Consider the following 25,241-nt stretch of genomic DNA (forward strand, 5'->3'; position numbering starts at 1 on the left):
GGATAACATTTTCTTTTCCCCCAGGACAAATAAAGAATTTTTCCCCTTAAAAAAAATTCCATTGGTGATTTCAATACATAGTTAAATTGGGAAACAGTTTAAAATATGGGCTGAGATCTGAGGAGAGCAAAATCACTTGGTGACCACTGAACAGGCCCTAAAGCCAAAAACTCCTTATCTGAGCAATTTAGAAGGGAGCAAAAACCACCCGATGACTATCAAACAGGTAATCTGGAAGCAAAATTCCTTATTTGGGGAAAATCAGAAGTAATTAAACTTCCCAGCCTGGCACAGTGGCTCATGCCTGTAATCCCAGCACTTTGGGAGGCCTAGGCGGGCGTTATTACTTGAGGTCAGCAGTTCAAGACCAGCCTGGCCAATGTGGTGAAACCCCATCTCTATTAAACATACATAAATTAGCCAGGCAAGGTGGCATAAGCCTGTAGTCCCAGCTACTTAGGAGGCTGAGGCAGAAGAATCGCTTGAACCTGTGAGGCAGAGGTTGCAGTGAGCTGAGATCGCGCCACTGCACTCCAGCCTGGGCGACAGAGCAAGGCTCCATATTAAAAACAACAACAACAACAACAACAAAACCCAAGAAGTAATCAGACTTCCCTATTATCTAAAGCAGGCATTGGTTCCAGATTTTTTCCCCCAAAAAATTTTGTAAGTAACTAGAATTTCTATACGTCTCCAGAATGCCACATCGAAATTCACTGTGCAACACTTGCTGACATTAAGGAACCAAAATTACTACAAATGTAATCATGTATTGTGACCTACGTGGCTAATATGGTCCAAATTTCCCTCAAGCTTTAAGGTCCGTAAATATCCCTAAGGAAAAATCCACTGTGGCATGCTCAGCACCCTTCTGCAGCATTCTTTCTTTCTAATAAACTTTCCTTTTTCAAACCTATACTGTTGTTTGTAAATTCTTTTTATCAACCCATGAGTCGACCATTTCCCAATGCCGAGGACTCAGATACCTCAGTTGGCAAGGTCTTCCTTTTGAACCATTAAGTCTTATCCTTTTTTTTCCTTAGAAAAACTTTTAATTGAAGCAGACATACAGAAAACACAACTCCTAAGTGCAGAACTAAAATAAAAGTGACAATATTCTGACTTCCAATACCTTATATTGTTTGCTTTTAACTTTCATATAGAAATAGAACCATACATGCTGCTTTCTGTCTTCTTTCACTCAACATCATTCGTGAGATTTACTGAAGTTGCTGAGTGACGCAATGGTTCTATCTTCTCTGATGCTATATACTGCTGTATACATAATGCTACAACTTATTATCTGTTCCACTGTGGACAGTTTCTAATTGTAGGTTATAAATGTGCTTTTCTGGACATTCTTACATGTGTCTTTTAGTGTATTTATGTCCACACTTTTGTTGGATATATAGTTAGAAATTGAATTGCTGAACCATGGTATATACATCAACCACATCAGATCAGCTATACTGGATATTGCTCGTTTTTCAAAGGAACTGTACTAATTTATACTCCTACAAGTTATGTATGAGACTTCCAGTTGCTTCAGATCCTCATCAATACTTGGTACTGTCAGCATTTTAAACTGTGGTCATTCTGGTAATTATAGTGGTATTTCACTGTAGTTCTGACCTGCATGTCCCCTGATTACTAATAATGCAGAATGAATGCAGTAAATTGAGTATGTTTACTGGCCTCTTGAATATCATCTTTTAAGTGCCTTTCAAGCATTTTGCTATTTTTGGTTGTTATTTTTAATAAGTGTTTTACATTTTTAAGTATTCTTTACATATTCTGTGTAAAAGTCCTTTGTCGAATATAGGTATGAAAAATATCTCCTCCTACTGTGTGGCTTGGCATGTCATTCAGTGCTGTCTTTTAATCAATGGAAGTTCTTAATTTTAATGAAATCCGATTTTTTTATCTTTCTCTTAGGTTTGGCTGCTTTCTACGTTCTGTTGCAGAAATCTTTACCCAAACGTAATGAAAACATTCTGCCATATTATCCCGTATGTGCTTTTAATTTACATAACTGAAGAAATTCAGTTTGGCAGAAACCATTCAAGGAGAGGGAAGTCATGAGAAATGTGGCCAGAGCGGGCCGGGCGCAGTGGCTCACGCCTGTGATCCCAGTGCTCTGGAAAGTCGAGGCGGGTGGATCACGAGGTCAGAAGTTCGAGACCAGCCTGGCCAACATGGTGAAAACTGTCTCTACTAAAAAAAAAAAAAAAAAAAAAAAAAAAAAAAATTAGCTGGGTGTGGTGGCAGGTGCCTGCAATCCCAGCAGTACTCAGGAGGCTGAGGCAGAAGAATCATTTGAACCTGGGAGGTGGAGGTTGCAGTGAGCCGAGACCGCATCATCACACTCCAGCCTGGGCAACTGAGACTCCATCTCCAAAAAACAAGGGGAAAAAAAAAAAAAAAAGAAATGTGACCAGAGCAATAAACCAAGTCCAGATCATTATGGGTTCTTAAAGCCTAAATTAATTAATTTTAAGGACAAGAGGAAGTCTCTAGAATAATATTTCTCAGTATTTTTTTCATTATTTATCCTCCCCATCATGAAATTTAAATATGATAGATACAGTGCATATCTGTTTATATTCTATGGCCCTTTGGAGGACTAAAAACCATTATACAATCTAAGATTTTCATTTCTCCAAGATCAATTTTTGCCTCCTTAGGGTCAATATCACCCTGTTAAGAATGCATACTTTAGACAGAGAAATAACATGATCAGATATACATCATAAAAAATACAACTCTAATAAAAAGGGGAATAATTTGGAACAAGGCAATATTGGATTATAAGAAAATCAATATTGGATTATGAGAAATCTGAATGATCCAGGTTAGAGATTACAGGCAATGTCCAAGACAGAGAGTGGCAGAAAGAATGGACAAATGTGAAGAGCTAATATGAGCAAATTATGAACATAAGTACACTTCAATGTCGACTTTAATGATTTGCAATGACATGGAACTATGAACCTACTCAGGGAAAACAATGGGACTCCAATGTCTAAAACTGTCACTCTATTACAGCATCAAGGGAAACAGAAATAAACATGTACAAGTACCAACACATACAGAACAAAACCAATAAAGAGATCAAGGAATTAAAAAGAAACCCTGATGGAAGGTTCACAGGTGATCATTTTAGATATTATACTCTATGACTTACACAGATTATTTTAAGCAAATATGTCATAAAAATGACATACATAAAATGATCACATTTATGCAATTATATAAACTATCCATATTGTGTGCAAATTAATACAGAATTGATTGTTTTTTAAAAGGGGGAAGCAGCCAATTTCAGTCATCCTTATGTCCTTCTTCTACCTAGAAAATCTTGAAGTATTCCTCTCCCCTCTGAAAAACCAACACAAAAGTAGAATTTGGTTACAGAAGATAAAAGAGACTTAAAAACTATAGTCAAATAAATATTTTTTAATTTTTCATACAAAGGAGGGCAATGTTAGACCCTGATATAAGTCTATAAGACCTAAAATGAGTAGAGAGAAACCGCATTCTTAGCAGAAAAAAATTATGAGAAACCAAAAGGTATTTTCAGGAATAAACAGAAGATACACAAAATGCTCTGAGGCTTTTTGTTCATAGCATGTCTTATATTTAAATCATGTTGGATAAACAAAATAAATGTCAAAAATATTCAAATGATAACACAAAAAGATTTTATTTAAAAGAGACTAAAACAGTATAAAGCATGATTATACTACTGCATATCTGCATATGTTTATTCTTAGGTGCTACATATACACAAACACACAACAAACTATTAAAAAGGTAGACAACAACAGGTGTGGGGTTCACATCCTCCTTGGAGTAAGGTTTCAGAGAGCAAAGATATATAGTTCTACCAACTACACTTTGCATGTGGATGTGACCCTACTACATATAACCAACTGTTTTCTATGTTCTGTCAGAACAGAGATCCAACCCTGAAAGTCTGATCTGGCAAGGTCTTGATTCAGTAAATGCTTCCAGGTGATTTTGGTGCAATTGCACTGTGAGAACCACATTAGAGTAAGATGATCAGTCTCACCTAGAAGTTTAACCTGGTATTTCTGGTACCAGGTACTGGAAGTCTGGAGACAGCAGCTTCTCCACCACTCATGGCTGTTTTTCACCAATACCTGAGTAGCAGAATAAGAAGATGATGCCTCTCCCAGCTAGCTGTAATCTTCCATACAGCCACAGTGATCCAGAGTCCCAGCTTGAAAAGTAGGGTGATGTGACCACGGGTCCCCTTCTTCCATGTAAAGTACCAGTGCTGCTAAGACCAAGTAAATCTCACTATTCTCGCCATGCGTGTTCGAACATTCATAAATCAGGTACTCACCACAAGTTGACAAAGTTGATGAAACTCGGGGAGAATTCCCTTTCCTCAGAATTACTCAGCTGCGGAGGATCTCCTTTCACGACTTGTGTTAGTTGATCAAATACACTATTCCACTTTGGATAAGGAAATCGGCCCGTGGCCAACTCATACTAAAGAGAACAAAGAGGAAAGGGCAAAATACACCAGGCATCATTTACTACTCCCCACTGGAACGGCCACAAAAAATCTAAACTACAAGCAAAACTCTTGTAAAGCCTTGAATTAAACACAGGTTAGCTTGGGGAGGAATCTTCAGAATCATAAAGGCTAAGTAGAAGTTATATTTAGAAATCAAGATAATATAGAGAATTCTGAATCAACCAAATTCAAAGACTTGGAATACATGGGAACACAAAACTTAAGCCTAGACAATGTCCCTACAATGCATGCTCCAGGGCAGCCTCTGGTTCTGACTTCTTTATAAGAAAGTCTGGAAGACTGGTTTTAGAACTATTTTAGTATACAATATGCACAATTTGTAGCCATCTTAGAGGAAGGCCTTGGTCCATAATAGTGGTTAGATTCCTTTTTACGGCAAAAGAACATCCAACAAACAAAAGCCTAATCTGAGCTTGGAGGAAACAATGTGCAAATCCTGCTCTACAGCTATTCTGTAGATACTACAATTTCAACCACAACCAGATTTTACAAGTAGTGAAGAAATCAAGTCAGGGTCAAACCCTGCACCCTGAAGCCCCAATAAAGGGCTCAGGACAGTACCTCTAAGCCACACCAGAAGAGATCCGAAGAGTCTTACGTATGTTCCAATCCTATCAAGGGTCAAAAAAAATATATTCTCTAATAACCAGTGAATCGTATTCTCATCTATCTCCCTTTCTGTTCTGAAAAATAATGAAAACCTACAAATTAGGCCAGACGCGGTGGCTCACACCTGTAATCCCAGCACTTTGGGAGGCTGAGGCAGGTGGATCAGGAGGTCAGGAGATGGAGACCATCCTGGCTAACACGGTGAAACCCCGTCTCTACTAAAAATACAAAAAATTAGCTGGGCATGGTGGCAGGTGCCTGTGGTCCCAGCAATTCAGGAGGCTGAGGCAGGGGAATGGCACGAACCCAGGAGGCGGAGTTTGCAGTGAACCAAAATCGCGCCACTGCACTCCAGCCTGGGGGACAGACAGAGACTCCATCTCAAAAAAAAAAAAAAAAGAAAGAAAGAAAAGAAAACCTACAAATTATGCTTTTTCCAAGAAACGTATTTAAATCTGCACCATGGCATAATGAATCCCATTTTACATGCACTAACAGGTGACTGATAAATGAGGATGAGGCTCCAAACATATTACAGAGGAAGACGGCATACAGGAAGAGAGAGAGAACTCTCAGAACACTGATTCCGTTTCCTCCCTAAAGGATGCCTCTGTCAGCTCACTGTTGTTTCTAATTACACACATGTGTGCACAAAAGTAAGCAGGCATGCATGCATACACACACAGAAAAATGTATTCCATTAGCTGAAGTTTCTTTTTGTTAAAATTATAAATGCTTTTCAAGACATAAACCTTCCTGGTTATTCACAGAATTAGGAATAACTTAATAATAGAAGGAAAAGTTGGCTGCATATCATAAAATAAAGGACTTAGGATCTTAGAAATTAATTTCATACATTTCATAATTTTTATAAGATTGTCCCTATGAAAAATAAATTATGAACCAACAGTTAAGTACAGAATACCTTTTAAACAACAAGGTTTAGCTAAAAGTACTAAAAGAAACTTGCTAAAAAATTTTCTGTTAAAACCTTTCACAAAACAAAATTTTCTTTCGGTAAAGAAGTACATACTTGCTTTTAAAATGTAATTGTTTAGTCATAGATAAGTATTTCTGAATTGTAAATATCCTGTGTATGCAAATAGTTGCCTCAGCTGGAAGCCCTAGGTCTTGCTGCAGTCTTTGGGACCAGCTGCCAAACCTAAAAGATGCCCAAGATCCATGTTCTCTCCTGTTTAAAGAAGAATCTCTTCTTTTGCTGGTTGGCTTCACAATGAGAAAAGATTCCAGAAGGTATTTCCTACATTTGATCACAAAGTAAAGTAAATGAAAGTCCTCTGCAGAGGTGAGCTGTTGGCCTTCAACTCTCTATACGAAGAATTCTCTAGGCCTAGCAATATGATTCATCAAGAATAACTAACAAGGGTATGTGCTTCTGATCACAGAGAAGATCCTAGAAACATGTAATACCAATAAACAAATGAAGATTATTTAATAAGCTACAAAAAAAGCTTATTGCTCTGAACCTGTGTATTTCTGGGATATAGAGTCTTAGGTAGCAAAAACTGAAAATGGGAGAAAACGAAAGAATAGGATTGGCCTGCCTACCTACAGGACAGCCTCATCTAGGGATAAGAAAATTCACCTTCAATGTAGAAGCAGCTAAAGAAGCTATCCCAAATCAGAAAAACCCAGCAAATCCTAGTAGAACAGTAAGCACAAGAAAATAAACCTAAGACTTCAAAACAAAATTTGGTAAAAAGGAAACCAGCAAAGATACTGCTAGAGACTAAATGTTTGTGTGTCCCCACCCCCCAACAAATTCATATGTTGAAGCCTAATCCCTAATGTGATGGTATTTGGTGGTGGATCTTTGGGAAGTGATGGGGTCACAAGGGTGGAACCCTCATGAATCTAATTAGGGCCCTTGTAAGAAAGACCCCAGACAGCTCTCTTGCCTCTACTGCCATGTGAGACCACAACAAGAAGACGGCTGTTTATGAACCAGGAAGCAAGCCCTCACTAGCCACCAAATCTGTCAGTGCCTTGATCTTGGACTTCCCAGCCTCCGAAACTGTGAGAAATTTCTGTTCTTGATAAGATTATCGCCCAGGGGTCAGCATTTGGTTGGAGCAGCCTGAACTAATATAGATATTTTAAATGAAACCAAAATATCAATACAGTCCATAGGTAAGAAGAGTTTATATAATTGCGCTTGCTGGTTGCAAACTAAGTAGCTTTCTTATTTTTCTTTCTCAGTGTTGTTCTAAGGTAGAACTTTCATTTAGAATTATCACCTAGGTAGTTCTTGTCTGACATGGTTTGGCTCTGTGTCCCCACCCAAATTTCATGTCAAATTATAATCCCTATGTGTTGAAGGAGCGGCCTGGTGGGAGGTGACTGGATCATGAGGGTGGTTTCTAATGCACCATCCCCCTAGTGCTGTCTCATGATAGAGTTCTCATGAGACCTGGTTGTTTAAAAGTGTCTGGCACCTTCCCCTTCACTCTCTCTCTCCCCGGCTCCTGTACGACTTGTGGAGCTGTGAGGCAATTAAACCTGTCTTCTTCATAAATTACCCAGTCTCATGTAATTCTTTACAGTAGTGTGAGAATGGACTAATATACTGTCCCTCAAAAACTGAATTACTTTCAGCTCATTCACTTGTGATTTTTCTATTCAGTGAATAGAATATTGCAAGTAGAAACTATTTTCCACACATAAAAATATGTATACTTAATATACACACTATATACAGTATTACTGGACATACTACACCTTGCCTGAGATGGGAGAAGCCTATGTGCCTTCATCAACGAATTGACTGCAGGTAAGCTGGCTTCTCCTGTTCCCATTCTTAGTGCAGTTGCAGATAATAGTTGACTCCTATTATCTGTGGCCAAGAGATCCAGTTAAAACATTAAAGGGCTCTAGACACTTCACATAACTTCAAGGGAAATAATCAAGTCTCATTTGATTTTTAAAGTAAATAAATACATACTTTTTTATTTTCAGCGACTTAAAACCATAGTGTCTGTGATTATAGTTCTTAACAAAGGGGGAAGTCTGATTAAGTTTTCTTTCACTTCTAAATTTCTTATTGTTACGCTACTGTGGCAAGGTTGAATCAGCATAAACATACCAATGTGATCCCCAAACTCCAGACATCAGAGCGGACATCATATCCTTGTCGTGATGCACTTGGGTCTATTCTTTCAGGCTGGAACATAAAGACAAGTGTAAGTTATTAATTGCCTTACTCTCAAGGAATAGGCAAATAGAAGCGACAGCTGGGTAGACAGCCAAAATGCCAGTATATTCCTAGAGGAATCCATGTCTAGGGTCAGAATGGAAGTAATAGGAAGTCATCATTATCATAAAAACAAACAACACAAAACTTAATGGCTACTTCCATAAAGAGAACACTAAACAATTCCGATTTAACTATTCCCCCCAAAGACTCAAAGGCATTTACAAAGCTGAAGCTGAGGGAAGAGGGAGACAAACAAAGAAAACTGGAAAACATAAAGAATTACAAGGTCACCAGGTGCAGTGGCTCACGCCTGTAATCCCAGCACTTTGGGAGGCCAAAGCAGGCAGATCGTGAGGTCAGGAGATCGAGACCATCCTGGCTAACATGGTGAAACCCCGTCTCCACTAAAAGTACAAAAAAGTAGCTGGGCATGGTGACAGGCGCCTGTAGTCCCAGCTACTCAGGAGGCTGAGGCAGGAGAATGGCGTGAACCCGGGAGGCGGAGCTTGCAGTGAGCTGAGATCACGCCACTGTACTCTAGCCTGGAAGACAGAGCGAGGCTTCATCTCAAAAAAAAAATTAAAAAATAAAAAGATTAAAAAAAAAGAATTAGGTCAAATTTGTGGCAATGAGTGACAAACAAACAAAAAAGACTGTCTTCGATTTTTAAAAGACTTTGTTTGGTGGATGAGGCCGTACCACAATATATTTGAGACACAAAAGCAAAACAAAAGCTAAATTTATCACAATTATTCCACCCATACTTCATAATAAAGCTAAATTTATCACTACACATATGTGTAAAGATATTTGTCTGTTAGTCATTTGTAGCCAAATTAAAGCACTGCCAAGACAGTAATATCTTATCCTATGTACTGCAGAAATCATTTTTAGTAAATTCTGTGAAAGGAACATCTTTACATTTCCTTGAAATTAGGGACCATCTAAATGATGTGTCAGGAAAAGGGAAGAGAGAGAGAGGGTCCTGGTGGCACAGAGTTGACAATGGATCCTTCGCTAAGTCTGAGAGTAACTGCTGTTGAAAGAAATGCCCAGAGAAGCATAATAGTTGACTGTGTTACATTCTCTGCCTGTGAGCATCAACTAAAGACCTCTGTATATTGCTTTGAGCATGAGTACTGTGCTGCATAAAATTCACTGTAAGCTATTTACTTTGGTTTTGTTGTTGTTGTTGTTGTAAATATATGTATTTGCCTGATAAGGTACACATTAAAATCCCAGATATTCAACCAAGAGAAAAAATACTCCATCCAACATCATCAAAATCAACATTTCCCCCAAACTAGCATGGAACATTCATTAATCCTGACCACATTCTGGGGCATAAAACACACCTCGTTTTAAAAGATGGAAAGCATGCAAAGCATGTTCTCAGATCACAAAATAAATAAATTGGAAATCAGTAACAGGAAGATATCTGCAAAGTCTTCAAATATTTGGAGATTTAACAACACACCTCTAAATGACAAATGGATCAAAAAAGTCTCAAAAAATAGTTAAAAAATTGAACTAAATGAAAATGAAATTACAACTTACCAAAATTTGTGGGATATAGCAGAAGTAGTGCTCAGAAGAAAATTTATAATGTAAAATGCATACATTAGAAGAGAAGACATCTCAAATCAAACCTACTTTATAGCTTAAAGAATTAGGAAAAAAAGAACAAATGAAACCCAAAGCAAGCAGGAGGAAGAATGTAAGAAAAAGTAAAGTGAAGACAAGTAAAACAGGAATAGAAAACCAATAGAGAAAAGTCAAGAAAACCAACAGTACTTTGAAAAGATCAATAAAATGGACACACCTTTGGCTAGACTGACCCACAGAAAAAGAAATTATTAAAATCAGAATGAGGGGGCATTACTACTGTTCTTACAGAAATAGATGAAATAGAAATATTTTCTGAAAATGAAAACCTACCAAAAAGAATATCAAAGTGTGAATAACCTTTAAACTATGTTACTTAATGAATGTTATTAAAAACCTGCCCAGAAAGAAAAGTCCACACCCAGAAGGGCTCACTGGTGAACTCTTTTCAAATATGCGAGAAATAACACTGGTCTTACGCAAATTTTTTTTTCAAAAAAGTGAGAGACGGTATGCTTCCCAACTCATTTCACGAGGCCAGCATAACGATTTTTGAAAACCTGACAAAGTCATTACAAGACAATTAATAGCCCTTGTACACAAAGACACAAAAATAACAAAATATGAGCAAACCTAATACAGCAACATACAAAGAGGTAATGTATCATAACCAAGTAGAGTTTATCTCAAGAATACAATACTAGCTTAATACTTGAAAATCAATGCAATGCACCATTATTTATAGAAAGGAAGAAAATAATGTGATCATCTCAATAAATGTAGAATTAGCATCTGACAAAATTTAAAACCCACTAATAACAACAGAAATAACAACACACTAAGAGAGGAAAACATCTTCATTTCCATAAAGGGCATCTAAAATAACCAAGAGTTAACATTATACTTACTAGTGAAATATAGAACACTTTCTTTTTAATTAATATTGGACATAAGGCAAATACGCCTACTATCACTATTCAGCATTCTACTGGAGGACCCAGCCAGTATAGAAAGGCAAGGGGGAAAACAAGCATTACCTTTATTCACAGACACAGAAAATTCCTACTGAAACTAATAGTAAAACTAAACTAGCAAGGTCACAGGGTCCAATGTTAACACATGCAAAGCAGCTGTATTTCTATATAATAATAGCAAGATATCGGAAAATATTTTTAATTCCATTCCCAATAACAGTATTCTAAGACAAAAAGAAATCTGAGACAGGTCTCGATCAATTTAGAAGTTTATTTTGCCAAGGTTAAGGACATGCCTGAAAGGGAAGTTTGTGCCTTTCTCCAAATATGATTTTGAGGGCTTCAATAATTAAAGGAGAAAAGCAGGCAGCAGGGGGACGAGGGAGGGTGTGATCACATTACTGAATCCATATGTTGCAAGAGAAAAGGAGCAAGGACGGAATAGTCGATTATGTATTCCTCTCATCCTCAGTAAATTAGCACTTAAATAAGATAAGGTGAACAGAATAGCTACCTGTGGAGATATTTAACACTTTATCTGTAGCTATCTGCTTAAGAACAAAAAGGAAAGGCAGTTTTTTATTTACATCACTCAGCTTTCATCTGAATTTTTTGTTTTGGCATAGTAAATTGGGGTCCCAAGTTTTTATTTTCCTTTCACAGTATCGAAAAACCATGAATTTCTTAGAAATAAATTTAAAAGGTCTTCAAAAGCTGCACACTGAAAACTACAAAACATTTCTGAGAGATGGCAAGAAGACCTAAATGAATAGAGAAACATACCAGTTTCTATTCTGCAACTGTTTTAACTGCTTTAAAAAAAGGAATGTCTGTAAACATTAAATAGTAACCATTATGTGCTTTGCAATGTTATGCAATAAAAAGCACTCCTCATACATGAAGTATGCATGTCTAAAAATAGTTGTAGTCTGAATCTAATCATGAGGGAACAATCAGATATTATAAGAACGCGAGACTTTCTGAAAACACTTCCAAAACCGCCAATGTCACAGAAAACAAAAAGAATGATCAGGCCCAGTATATATTAAAATAAAGAATGTAACAACTAAAATCAATGTGGAATCCTTTTTCTTTTTTTTGAGACGAAGTCTCGCTCTGTCGCCCAGGCTGGAGTGCAGTGGAGCGATCTCGGCTCACTGCAAGCTCCGCCTCCCGGGTTCACGCCATTCTCCTGCCTCAGCCACCTGAGTAGCTGGTATGGAATCTTAATGTGACCCTGGATTGACAGTTAAAAGAGTTTTTTTGACATATGGGAAATCTGAGTATGAACTATGTATTAGATAATACAGATTGAGTATTCCTCATCCAAAATCCTCATCCAAAAAGCTTGGAACCTGAGTGTTTCGATTTCGGATTTTTTCAAATTTTGGAATATTTGCATATACATAATAATATATCTTGGGGATGGGACCCAAGTCTAAATGTGAAATTTATGTTTCATATACAACTATATACATAGCCTGAAGGTAATTTGATATTATATTTTAAATAAATTTGTGCATGAAACAAAGTTTGTGTACACTGAAGCACCAAAAAGCAAAAGTGTCACTATCTCAGCCACCCAGGTAGATAATCTGTGGTTGCTGGGCATCACCATCATTCCGGACTCGGAATTTACATGCTATTAATAGGCAATCATTGTCTTACACTTGTTCACACACAAATACTTAACAGTAAAAAATATGACGTATCAATACAGTGAAAAACAATGAGTTCTGAGGAACTAAGCAGCACAGTAGCATCGCCAGAATACCTGCATCAGCTGTTCTACAGCAGCAACAACCAACAGCTGCAGGCTTTCAACCTCCAACTATGATGCTGTGTTTTGATTAAAAGGCTATTTTACACTGTATTTTATTTTTTTAGGTGAGAAGAAACATCAGAAGCATTTGAGGGGCCAGAAGTGGGTCCTCTAGTAATGAGGAGGCATTCTGCTAGATGGCTTTGTAAAATGTTTCCTCCCAAGTCATCTGCCTCGTTAACAATGGTTTTTGTCTCAGGAGTCTCTCTTCAGCTTTACAAATTGACATGATTTCTTGTTGTGTTATGAATGCATACTGCTCTAACCCTTTAATAAGTCCATTACACATTTTAATCAAGAGCATTTTTTCTTTTTTTTGGGGGGGGGGATGAGGGAGCTTGTTTCCATTTTTTTTATTTTTAGTTTTTAGTTTTTTTTCTTTTTATTTATATATATGTTTTTTGAGACAGAATCTTGCTCTGTTGCCCAGGCTGGAGTGTAGAGGCACAATCTCAGCTTGCTGCAATTTCTGCCTCCCAGGTTCAAGCAATTCTCATGCCTCAGCCTCCTGAGTAGCTGGGATTACAGGCATGTGCCACTGTGCCTGGCTAATTTTTGTATTTTTAGTAGTGATGGGGTTTCACATGTTGGCCAGGCTTGTCTTGAATTCCTGGCTTCAAGTGATACGCCTACCTTGGCCTCCCAAAGTGCTGGGATTGCAGGCATGCGCCACTGTGCCTGGCCTAATTTTTATTTTTTTAAAACTTTTACTTTAGGCCCAGGATTACAGATGCAGGTTTGTTATATAGGTAAACTCATGCCACAGGGGTTTGTTGTACAGACCATTTGGTCACCCAGTTACTAAGCCTAGTACCCGATAGTTATTTTTTCTGATCCTCTCCCACCTCCCACACTCAAGTAGGCCCCAGTGTCTGTTTTGTTGCTCTTTGTGTCCATGTGTTCTCATCATTTAGCTCCCACTTATGAGTGAGAACATGTGGTATTTGATTTTCTGTTCCTGCATTAGATTGCTAAGTATCCTTAGATATTAATGGATGGCCTACAGCTCCATCCATGTTCCCACAAAGGACATACTCTCATTCTTTTTTATGGCTGTAGAGTATTCCACAGTGTATATGTACCACATTTTCTTTATCCAGTCTTCCACTGATGGGCATTTAGGTTGATTACATGTCTTTGCTATTGTGAATAGTGCTGCAATGAACATATGTGTGTATGTGTCTTTATGACAGAATGACTTCTATTCCTTTTGGTATATACCCAATTCCAGTAATGGAACTGCTGGGTTGAATGACAATTGTTTTTAGCTTTTTGAGGAATCACCACACTGCTTTCCACAATGGTTGAATTAATTTACATTTCCACCAACAGTATATAAGTATTCCTTTTGCTCCATAACCTCACCAGCATCTGTTGTTTTGACTTTTTTTAACAGCCATTCTGACTGGTGTGAGATGTAGCTCATTGTGGTTTTGATTTGCATTTCTCTAATAATCAGTGACATTGTGTTTTTCATATGCTTGTTGGATGCATCATGTCTTCTTTTGAAAAGTGTCTGTTCATGTCCTTTACCCACTTTTTAATGAGGTTGTTTTCTTTCTTATAAATTTAAGTTCCTTATAGATGCCGGATATTAGAACTTTGTGAGACACATAGTTTGTAAATATTTTCTCCCATTCTGTAGATTGCCCGTTTACTCTGTTGATAGTTTCTTTTGATATGCAGAATGTGCACTTTGTCTATGGGCATTTCTTCCTCGGTGTTAAAGTCATCTTCATTATCACTAAGTATCACATTTACCTTGATTCAGAACCATTTCAGCTATTTCATCATTGGTCAATAAATGAAAAACTGAAGTTTCATTATTTGATAATAAAAACTTTGATATCCCCTTCTTTCAGTTTACTGAGACTCTAAAGATATATTTTTTGCATATAAAAGGAGGCCAGATATCATTTTTTTCTCACTTTAACATATGGAATCCATCCAAGTCACTACTTTGTTCATCATCATCATCATCACTGAATAGTCACAGGCCAGAGGTTATGCCAAGCAGGCACACCTGTGTCTTAGTCACTGTTGGCCAAGTGCTGGCAACAGCATGTATGACATCCTTCACGCTAAACGCCTTCTGAAAACCTTCCACACCCACGCCACTGTTCACTGCTGCTAGCATGATGTTCAAGAAAGTGTTTTTATATTTACCCTTCACTGATCTAAGGATATCCTGGTCACATGGCTGAATTAATGAAGTCCCATTTGGGTGAAAGTACATGGCATAAACATTATTTTTTATGAGAATTTCGGTTGCGGCATAAGCAGAACAGTTGTCAATGGATAACAAAATCTTTCAGTCTTCTTTCAGTCCAGCTTCCCTGCAATAAGCGTAAGGCACTGGAACAAAATGTTTATGAAGCCAATCAGAAAAAGGTATCCCGAGTGATCCAGGCCTTTTGATTAGCATAATAATGGACTGGTAAGACATTCACTTCTTGAAAACAGGAAGGATGCAAGCTTTTGCCTCCTATAGATTTATACCTATATGGGCCTACTGCATTAACACATCCCATCACAGTTTTTCTGCCCTTGGCATCCTTAAATCTTGCAGGGGCTGTCTCATCAGCTGTAGTGTCTTTCTGGGGCAATCATGCCAAAACAGTGATGTTTCATCAGCATTATACCTGTTCTGATGTTGACTTTTCATCATCAATAACCCTGGTGAATTCATCAATGAATTTCTCCACTGCTTCATGATCAGCAGATGCTTTATCACCATAAATCTTTAAAAAGTTAATGCTATGTTTTTTCTTAAATTTCTATAACCAGTCTGTTGAATCTTCACAGTTCCCTTCAATTTTCAGTTCTTCATGATAGATGTTCATTTCATGATGAGCACACCATCAAGTGGCATGTGTTTACTATGAGTCTGACAGATCCACTCTTTTAATACATTACCAAGATCTTCATTTTTAGCTATTAGGCGGTGTTTTTCTATTTTTCAGTAACTTTTGTTCATCACTTTCAGCACAGAACTTCAGCAGTTTCTCCTTCTGTTTCTTCAGGTCATATATGGTGCTCATACAAACACCACACTTTTCTGTAAGACATTTCACATTTACACCATTGTCCAGTTTCTCTAACAGCTTGACTTTCTGTGCTATAAACATAAACACTTCCCCTTTATCCCCTTTAACAAACTGCTGTCTCTCTAGGGGTATCTGCAGGCCTCTTTGACATTTTCAACATTAACTTTAAGCTACTGAGCAAAAAATGAGCAAAAAAACCCAAAAAATACAGTGAGTAATGCAGATAGGTCTTGGCCCCATGTGGGGTATAGGGTGGAACCTGTCATTAGCACATCTGGCCTGCATACATGCCATTTTATTACCCTTTGTAGGCATGCTTATGTGGCGAAAATCTGGGCATGTGTGGAAAAGATATATTGCAGCTAAAGGGGGCCACAAGGGTCTTTTTTTAACTTGTGGTGCACTTGCATTTTGAATGTGACCCATTGCGTAAGGTCAGGTGAATTTTCCACTTGGGTCATACTAGTGCTGGTAACGTTTCATATTTGGGAGCATTTTGGGTTTTGAATTTTTGGAATGGGGATGCTCAAAGATGACATTCTTGTTTGTTTTTTTTTAGGTGTGGTAATGATATCGTGGTTATGTAGAAGAATGGTCTTTTTCTCGGGAGATATGCACTGAAGTGTTTAGAATAAAATGCATGATATCTGCAACTAACTTTCAGGTGGTTTGGCACATCCATACCCACATACAGAAATTGTCTTGTGCTGCAAGACAACATTTTGGTCAACGACAGACCACATATACAAAGGTTGTCCCATAAGGTTATAATGGAGCTGAAAAATTCCTATCTCCTGATGACACTACAGCCCTCATAACGTAGAGTGACACATTACTCACGCTCGTGGTGATGCTGTTTTAAACAAACCTATTGCACTGCCAGTCATTTAAAAGTATAGCACATACAATTATGTACAGTACACTATACTTGATGTCCCTCTACTTATTAAAAAAAAAAAGTTAACTATCAACAGCTTCTGGCAGGTCTGTCAGGAGGTATTACAAAGAAGGCATTGATATCATAGGAGATGACAGCTTCCTGCGTGTTACTGCCCCTGAGGACCTTCCAGTGGGGCAAGATGTGGATGTAGAAGACAGTGATTGATCCCGCCCATGTACAGACCTAGGATGATGTCTTAGTTTTTAACAAAAAAGCTTAAAAAGAATAAACAAGTAAACAGAATAGCCTTACGGAATAAAGATATAAAGAAAGAAAATATTTTTGTATGGCTGTACAGTGTGTTTGTGTTTTAAGCTAAGTGTTAATACAAAAAAGTAAAAAAAAATTTTTTTAATTAAAAAGTGTATAAAGTAAAAAAGTTACAGTACACTCAGATTTATTACTGAAGAAAAAAATTTTTATAAATGTCATGTAGCCTAAGTGTACAGTGTTTATAAAGTCTACAGTAGCGTCCTAGGCCTGCAAATTCACTTACCACTCACTCACTGACTCATCCAGAACAACTTCTAATCCCGTAAGCTCCATTCATAAGCGCCTTATACCAGTGAACCATTCTTTATTTTTTATACCATATTTTTTTAGATTTGAATAATTTATTCTAACAAAAGTATAAAGTATGGAAAATTAGTGTATCTGAATCATTTCAGAGAGTATAGCAAGTTTCACACTAGCAGATTTCAGATTTTAGCACCTTTGAAAAGAAATATTCAGAGTTACAAGTGGCAATGCAGGCTGCAGGCGACCTACAGGGATACTCATCTGACTTCAGCACACAGTTCATGTAACAGTGCGGTCATTTGTTTTTTTTTCTCTACATTTTGAGAGTGCCACAAAACAGACTTAAAAACAATGAGAAAAGAGTTCACTCAATTCATAGCTGGTGTTAGAAGATGAACTACCAGAGGAAGGTCATAGGCTGGACTAGGAGGTCCAATACACAGTCCAAAGGTGCCGACGATGCAGTACATGGTTTTATTCTCCCATCGCACAGTGCAACTCCTGGCAGCAGAGCTGTCCCAGAAGCAGGAACTTGCCATGTGTAATCCAGCTCCATTCTTTTGCATAATTACACAGGTCACAATGTATTTAAGTGGTTTTCCCAGCTTGGTGAGTTGGCTTGAAGTTTGTTCTACTGCATTTGTTGTCCACTGGTTCACTTTGCTGTGTTGATAAGCGATACCACCAATTGTGCTTTCTATAGCCTCTTTTACAATTTGCTCACTTCATCAACAACAAAAGCAGTCTCCTCTGCAGCCTGGTAGTCTTCCATCTTTCCTCCGGCCTGTCGCCTCTACCTCCTTTATACCATATTTTGACCGTACCTTTTCTATATTTAGATACACAAATAGTTACTGTTGTGATATAATTACCTACAGTATTTAGTACAGTAACATGCTGTATAGGCTTGTAGCCTAGAAGCAATAGGCTGTACCATATAGCCTATGTGTGTAGTAGGCTATACCATCTAGGTTTATGTAAGTACACTCTATGATTTTGCACAACAAAATTGCCTAACAACACACTTCTCAGAACATATTCCCATGGTTAAGCCACATAAGACTGTGTACCTGTATGAGGGTATGGAGTTGGGAAAATGTTTACAAGAAATCAATCTACGGGAAAATTTATGTGTAAACTCTACATTTTATTTACTTTTTTATGTTGCACAATCTAATGAGTAATCCTAAGTCCTGTAGACTAAAGACAATTATAAATCTCAAATAAAATGATATACCTCCGATAGGTTTTGTCAATATTTGAAGAAAAGTCAAACCACTTGAAGGCTTTTAAAATTAACATTGATTGAGTTCTTGTCTATCTATAATAGGCTTTGAAAGATGAGAATGGACAGAAGAATTTCATTTGGTCCAGTAAAGATTAGAGGCAGAGAGTTTATCAGCCTTTGTGTTCCACAGATGAAGGTCAGCAGGAAAGCAGAAGTCTTACATCTCCTGGGCCTGCAAAGCATATCTCTGCACAAGAATGAAGAAAGTCTGTTTTAAAGAAAGTCTGAGTCTTTCTTTAAAAGCTGAATTCAAAATATTCTACTTTATCTGGGCTGCAATTGCATTTTCAAAGCCTGCTTCAATCAAATATAATTCTTAGTCAGTGTCACACAACAAAAACATTTAGTCACTGTTAGTATTGAGACAAGCCCTAAAACTGTAGATAACAATTTCAGTTCATTCTCAGGGTATCCTTAATAAATATGTAAATCACATTTCCCAAATGGTCCATGTCTAATTTTTTTTATTTCTTGCCTTTGAAACGATTGTGCCATTTATCCCTAGTTATCACGATAAACAAATGATCTTCCAAACTGAGTCAAGAAATCTGCACAGCCAGTCAACATCCACAAAACCAAAAGTTTAAAAGGTCTTACCACACAGGTTAGGTGTCTACACACACACACACACACACCCCTTTTACATGTTCATCTGAAGAAAAAGTGATATGGGAAGATATAACAAAACCAAAAGAGGATTGAAAAACGCAGTAAGTTGAATTTGTAGTAGCACTAAGCCTACCCATTCATAAACAATCTAGAACACCTATAATATCTAGCCTGTGACTCTTACTTTTTTGTTATTTATAGACTAGGTTTGAAAACATATATCAAGGAGGAAACCAAGAAAGAACAATTTTATTCAATTCTAAGCTTATCTTTAGTTTAAAAGAGTCTACAAAGATGGAAAGAAATGCTGCTGGCAGGAAGTCCTCAAGAAACAACCACAAAACCTTATGTGTCACATTTAGTAGTGTGCTGGTCCCCAAAGAACCATGGCAACATTGAAGAAAGACATTAACACCTAGGGAAATGTCTGAAATACAGACACTACATTTTCATTCAAATACAGATCAAAATCCAGGCTGTAGGAACACTGTATGCAAATATACTGGGGTAAGATGAGTGTGATATCTATGGATGGATAGTGTACATCTGTCTTTTTGCAGGAAAAGAGGCTCCAGGTTTCAAAATACTGAAGGCCTCTACCTTTGCATTTGTTGGTGTGCTTCATCTACCCCTAAAAAAGGGACTAACAATATTCAAAACATACAGCTTCAGATTCTGTTAATACACAGTGAATTCTGCTAATGAACTCAAGGCTTCCCATTTGTCTCACTAAGGGATGGTGGGAACTTTCTGAGAAGTTAACATCTGTTTAATGAGTTGAGTTGAATATAATGAAAAAACAATAATCAGAGAAGACCACAACTGCTAAATACCAAGTAAGAGAAATAAAGCAAGACAATGAAGACAGGAGCTGACTGGGATAATTTAGCAAAGTTTCATGGAGATGCTAGGACCTGAGCTTGGGCCTTAAGGTAAGGGAAATATTCTAGCAGTTTCATGGTAAAACCATATGACTAATGGTCAGCACAAAAGAGCACAGGCTCTCTGTGCAATGACTATCAAGCAAGAAGGCCTGGACTTAACACTTACTGCCATGTATGGCCTACAGCCAGCATCTCTTGTCTTGGCAATAGAGTCCACAAGCTGTCCACTGATGCCGAAGTCACAGAGCTTAATATTTCCACTTCTGTCCAGAAGAATATTGGAAGGTTTGATATCTGCAAGACATAGATATTATTCAGTATACAATTAGCTTCTTCCTAAGTGATATAAGGCTTCACTTTAAGCAAAAATATTGAAAAACCTTAGACAACATAAGTGGTCAAGTCCTTAAATTCAGATATATAAGAAGTAAAAACATCTTCATTTATCACATACAATAATTATTCATGTTTTAAACATGTAGCTTTAATAACTATAATTGTGTAAATGTAATGGCAAAAGTCATTTCACAAACATCTTATTAATCTGTAAGATATAGATGGGGATTGATTTTTCTCTTAACATCTTCATATTTATAAAACACAGAAAAAACAATGGTTTTCTTCTATTGAAAATGAGAAAGGAAAACAATTTTCTGAATGCCAGTGCTTAAAAACTGAATATCAAAAAAAATTTTCACAAGAAATTTAGGCATTAAATTGTTTTCAAGAGGCTTGCACATTGATTTACTTAGTCCAGATTCACTGCATAACAGTCAAAATATAAGGAATGTCAAATCTCTTTCTCATTGAGTCAAGTCACTAACAGTATGTGCCAACTAATTCTCTATCCATAGCTCAGTCGTTTTATCCATGTCCTTGTCACTATCCTGGCTCAATGAATAAAAAATAAGGTTTTAAAATATAGGATGCAGAAAACATGTAAATGTAACTCAGAAGGTGATCCACAAAAAAATTCAGTAAAGATCTCTTACCATGATTGAAACAGCTGTGGGCCTATCAAACATCCATTCCTAACCATCCATGCTTTCTTTTTTTTTTTTTTTTTTTTTTTTTTGAGACAGAGTCTCACTCTTTTTTACCCAGGCTGGAGTGCAATCCCCACTTACTGCAACCTCCGCCTCCCAAGTTCAATCGAGTATTCTGCTTCAGCCTCCCGAGTAGCTGGGATTACAGGCATGCGCCACCACACCCGGCTAATTTTTGTATTTTTGGTAGAGATGGGGTTTCACCATGTTGGCTAGGCTGGTCTCAAACTTCTGACCTCAAGTGATCCAGCTGCCTTGGTCTCCAAAGAGCTGAGATTACAGGTGTCAGCCACCATGCCCAGCCCCATCCATACTTTCTAACAGAACCTGTGTTTTATTGAGGTATCTCTTCTCATCAACATCCACACTTCGAAAACCTGGCTGTTGGCTGGTATAAGTTTTATAAGGGTAGTCTCATGCTTCTTGATAGTAGCTGGTTTAAGGGCATAAGGCACTTCTGGTGAATGAGCCAAGAAAAGGTATTAGAGACGTGGGAAAAGTTTCCATACTCCCTACAGAGCTGCCACAGCATGAGAGCACCTCTTCTTCACGAGGCAGCCACACCTAGACATGATAGCGGGAACTGCTCTAGTTGTTACTACCCTGAGGACAGAGGTAACACATGAAGGAGGACAGAAGCAAGAGGAGCAAACTTGACCCTTAGTGATATTGTGCTTTGAGCCACCCCATCTTTTGACTTATTATAACAGATAATGAATTTCCCTGAAGTTTAAAGAGAGTTATCAGGATTTTCTATTACTTGTAATCAAAAGCACTGACTCCAACAAAAAAGCTAACTGATCCTAACTGATAAAAGATGGCTATAAACTCATTACTTTATTTAGTAAGAGAACAATAAAAGTTACTTCTGAAGATTTTTTTATTTTATTCAACTACTCCCCAGGCAGTACCTTGGTGCTTTACTGTGATCAGTAAGTATCCCTAAGGTAACTATCAAATGCCTCAAAGGTGCTACTCTCATAATTATAGAACACAGCTAACAAAGAAGGGAAAAAAAATTATCAAGCCAAGAACAAGAAGAAATACAAGAGAAACAAAGAATTTTGTTTAGGGACCTAACTCTATATAATTTTAGGCCAAAAGAAAAAATGATATTATTTCTAACAAACATTAAGCCAAACAAAATTAAATAAAATTTACTGATGTTCAAGGTTCACTAATTTCAGTGGCCTAGTGTCAACCACAAACAAAGGAACTTAAATATATGGTCCAATTACTAATTTCTTTAACCACTAGAAATTGTCTCCCAGAGTTAGAAATTTTTCACTTTTCTTCATTTTGACATTTTACTTACCTTCCTATTTACTGTCAGGCTAAATCACACACTGCCACATACTGTCTTAGGTTTTTCCATTACAAATTTGCTGAGGGGTAGTGATCCGGTGTGTTTCCTCAAAGCCAGCACCTCATTACCCTGAGTCTAGCACAGTAATAAGTAAAGCAGGCACTTCATCTATTTGCTGGATTAAATTCAGGATTCCCACAGGGTTACTACTTTTCTAGGTTTGGCCTTCAACTACATCAAATGCTTCATTTGAATATGTATCTAATAAGGGCAAGATCACTGTTTACACAAATACAACATGCTTTAGAGAAATTTCAACTTATAATACTAATTAAAAGATTTCTCTCAATTTAGAAACATCCTCTAATGTGAAGAAGAAACAACAGACAGGGATAGCGTGCCTTTAAAATGCTTGAGGGTACTATCCCTCAGATTCTTCTTTGAATGTCCACAGGACCACCTCGATGCCTTATTTGTATGCAAAAAAAATTATCTATCAGGCAAATGAATAATTATTTTCAACTAATAGTAATAACAACGTGCAGCAAAATCTATTTCAGTTTCTAAGTCCAACATACTAAGATAGACTGAAATTTATTGAATCCCAAAGAAAAAAATAGTAGTAATAGAGTTTTAGAGTACATAAAGCATTTTTTGCTAAAAATACAAATATTTTAGGAAAGTTTATACAGTGACACTGTAATTTTCAATTACTGTTTCACCAATTAGGAGAAAAAGGTTAATTTCTATTAAAAAAATACCAATCCATACCCACCTCTGTGAATTATTTTCAAGTTTTCTTTTAAGTGGTTTAGTGCTTTCACAGTCTAGGGAGAAAAAGGAGAGACGGGATAAACAACTTGTTTCTTTTTATTCAAACAGCACAATAGTTTATCACAAGTAATATCCCGTGTAGTCCTTTGCATACATTTTAAGCTTAATATTTCAATATTTTGTCATTTCTTGTTAACCAAAGATATTGAATAATTTTAGATCTAAAAGCTTAGTTGCCTTTATATGCTGTTCCCTGACAGCTCAAACAAAAAACCCAGTAACTTAGACTTATAATTTAATAATTCATTTAAAATGTTATCTTTTTTTCTATCTCCAACCTAAAATTTCCTTGTTTTTTTTTCCCCCCTTTTAATTATGAGACTGGGTCTCGCTCCCACCACAGCCTCCCAAGTAGCTGGGACTACAGATGCATGCCTGGCTAACTTTTTACATCTTTAGTAGGGACAGGGTTCTCACTATGTTGCCCAAGCTGATCTCAAATGATCCTTCTGCCTCGGCCTCTCAAACTGCTGGGATTACAGGCGTGAACCATTGTGCCTGGCCTCTAAAATGTTCAAAAATAAAAACAGGACAACAATGATCACTGAGTTGGTTCCATTTCAACTAGGAGTAATAACTTGCAACAAAATCAATTTCAAATAAGTCCAGTAGTAAATAAAAAGTTTTCTAAACTCTCAGTTCCTCATCATCATCCACCCTCATTGGATGCTAAGCCTTCAAGGTGATTTTTGAAGAGCTAGTGTAACTCTGTTCACCACCGTGGGAATTTATCCTGTTGCCTGGTCCCTGATCATGATCAGAAAATTACACATTTCTTCAGGAAGGGAAGGAAGAGAGACACAACCTCAAACTAAAGGAGAACTAAACAACAGGCCAACCATTTGCTGTAAGGTGAAGTCTTTGCTGACGTCAAGCTGCTAGGTACAAGAAATGCAGAACACGTAAATTTGTTGTGAATAGCTATGCCTGTGTGTTCGCTGGTTTATTAATTAGCAAGAAGAGACTAAACACAAAGTAATTCTACATGTGTGCTTAATATATATAAAGTGATCACCAAGTCTTAACTTAGGCAAATATGGAATAAATCATTTTTTACAGTATATATTCTTTATATTGCAATATATGATAAAATAATTTTCTGTTTTCGAATTTCATGGTCACCCTGTTATACGGCGGTTAAGAGCAGGGTTCAGGGATCAGGCTGCCTGGATTTAAATCATTTACCACTTATATACTTCAAAACACATTAATTACTTAATCTGTCTATGCTTCAGATTTATCATTCATAAAAATGGGGTAACACTATTTACCACATAGAGTTGCTATGAAGATTTAATGTCACAAACAGTTTGATGCAAATAAGCATTTAATAAACATTAGCTATTACCATTTTTCTATTATTATAATTATTACGAATAGTAACAAGTTTCAAGATAACACGGGTTTAATATATTAGAGAGAGATGGCTAAACTAATCACTGTAAAATTTCATATACCCTGCTAAATAATGAATAAGTTTCTAGTCTAAGTTAGCTTCTTTTTATACAATTATTTTTAGAAAATTTGAAAATAAAATGATTTCATAAAATCTTATGAAATTATTTGAAAGGGTATATATCTTGGTGAACTACATTGGAGGGGGAGTATGCAGGTAAGGAAGAACTAGGAAATTACATGCAACCAAAGTATCTATTTTACAATTTCCTGTATGATTTAGTTTACATATCAACTAACCTAGAACATGCCATTAGCTCAGATTCTCAGGAGTTTCTAAGAATCTTATGAATTTTGCTCTATAAAAAGTAAATTATCTTTTTCCTTTAGGAAAAAAATTTTACAAACATTTGCCAACTTAAAGATTCAGAACAAGAAACAAAGTGATCAATTCACTTTCAAAACTATAAACACATATGTAAAAAAGTACCTATTTTCTTTTTTGGTACTCTGGTAAAAGTGAATTAACCAAATTTAGTAGTAACACTGGCCCCTGAAACTGCTAGTCAAAATTTTAAATAG

The 25,241-nt window shown here is 36.9% G+C and overlaps 1 protein-coding gene and 1 pseudogene across 3 annotated transcripts in view; both read right to left on the minus strand.

Annotated features, from left to right (window-relative positions):
* MAP2K4 (mitogen-activated protein kinase kinase 4) overlaps positions 1-25,241 on the minus strand; it is a 124,258-nt gene that overhangs the window by 10,025 nt on the left and 88,992 nt on the right. For all 3 annotated transcript variants that reach the window (XM_003262590.3, XM_003262591.3, XM_030799363.1), the window contains 4 exons: positions 23,206-23,257; positions 20,245-20,372; positions 8,280-8,357; positions 4,370-4,518 (listed from right to left, as the gene is read on the minus strand). In XM_003262590.3, the coding sequence (XP_003262638.1) occupies positions 4,370-4,518; positions 8,280-8,357; positions 20,245-20,372; positions 23,206-23,257 (407 nt within the window). The remainder of the gene's footprint in view (positions 1-4,369; positions 4,519-8,279; positions 8,358-20,244; positions 20,373-23,205; positions 23,258-25,241) is intronic.
* LOC101177893 lies at positions 17,228-18,177 on the minus strand (annotated as a pseudogene).

This window comes from Nomascus leucogenys, chromosome 19 (genome assembly GCF_006542625.1).
Source record: "Nomascus leucogenys isolate Asia chromosome 19, Asia_NLE_v1, whole genome shotgun sequence".
Taxonomy (NCBI): domain Eukaryota; kingdom Metazoa; phylum Chordata; class Mammalia; order Primates; family Hylobatidae; genus Nomascus; species Nomascus leucogenys.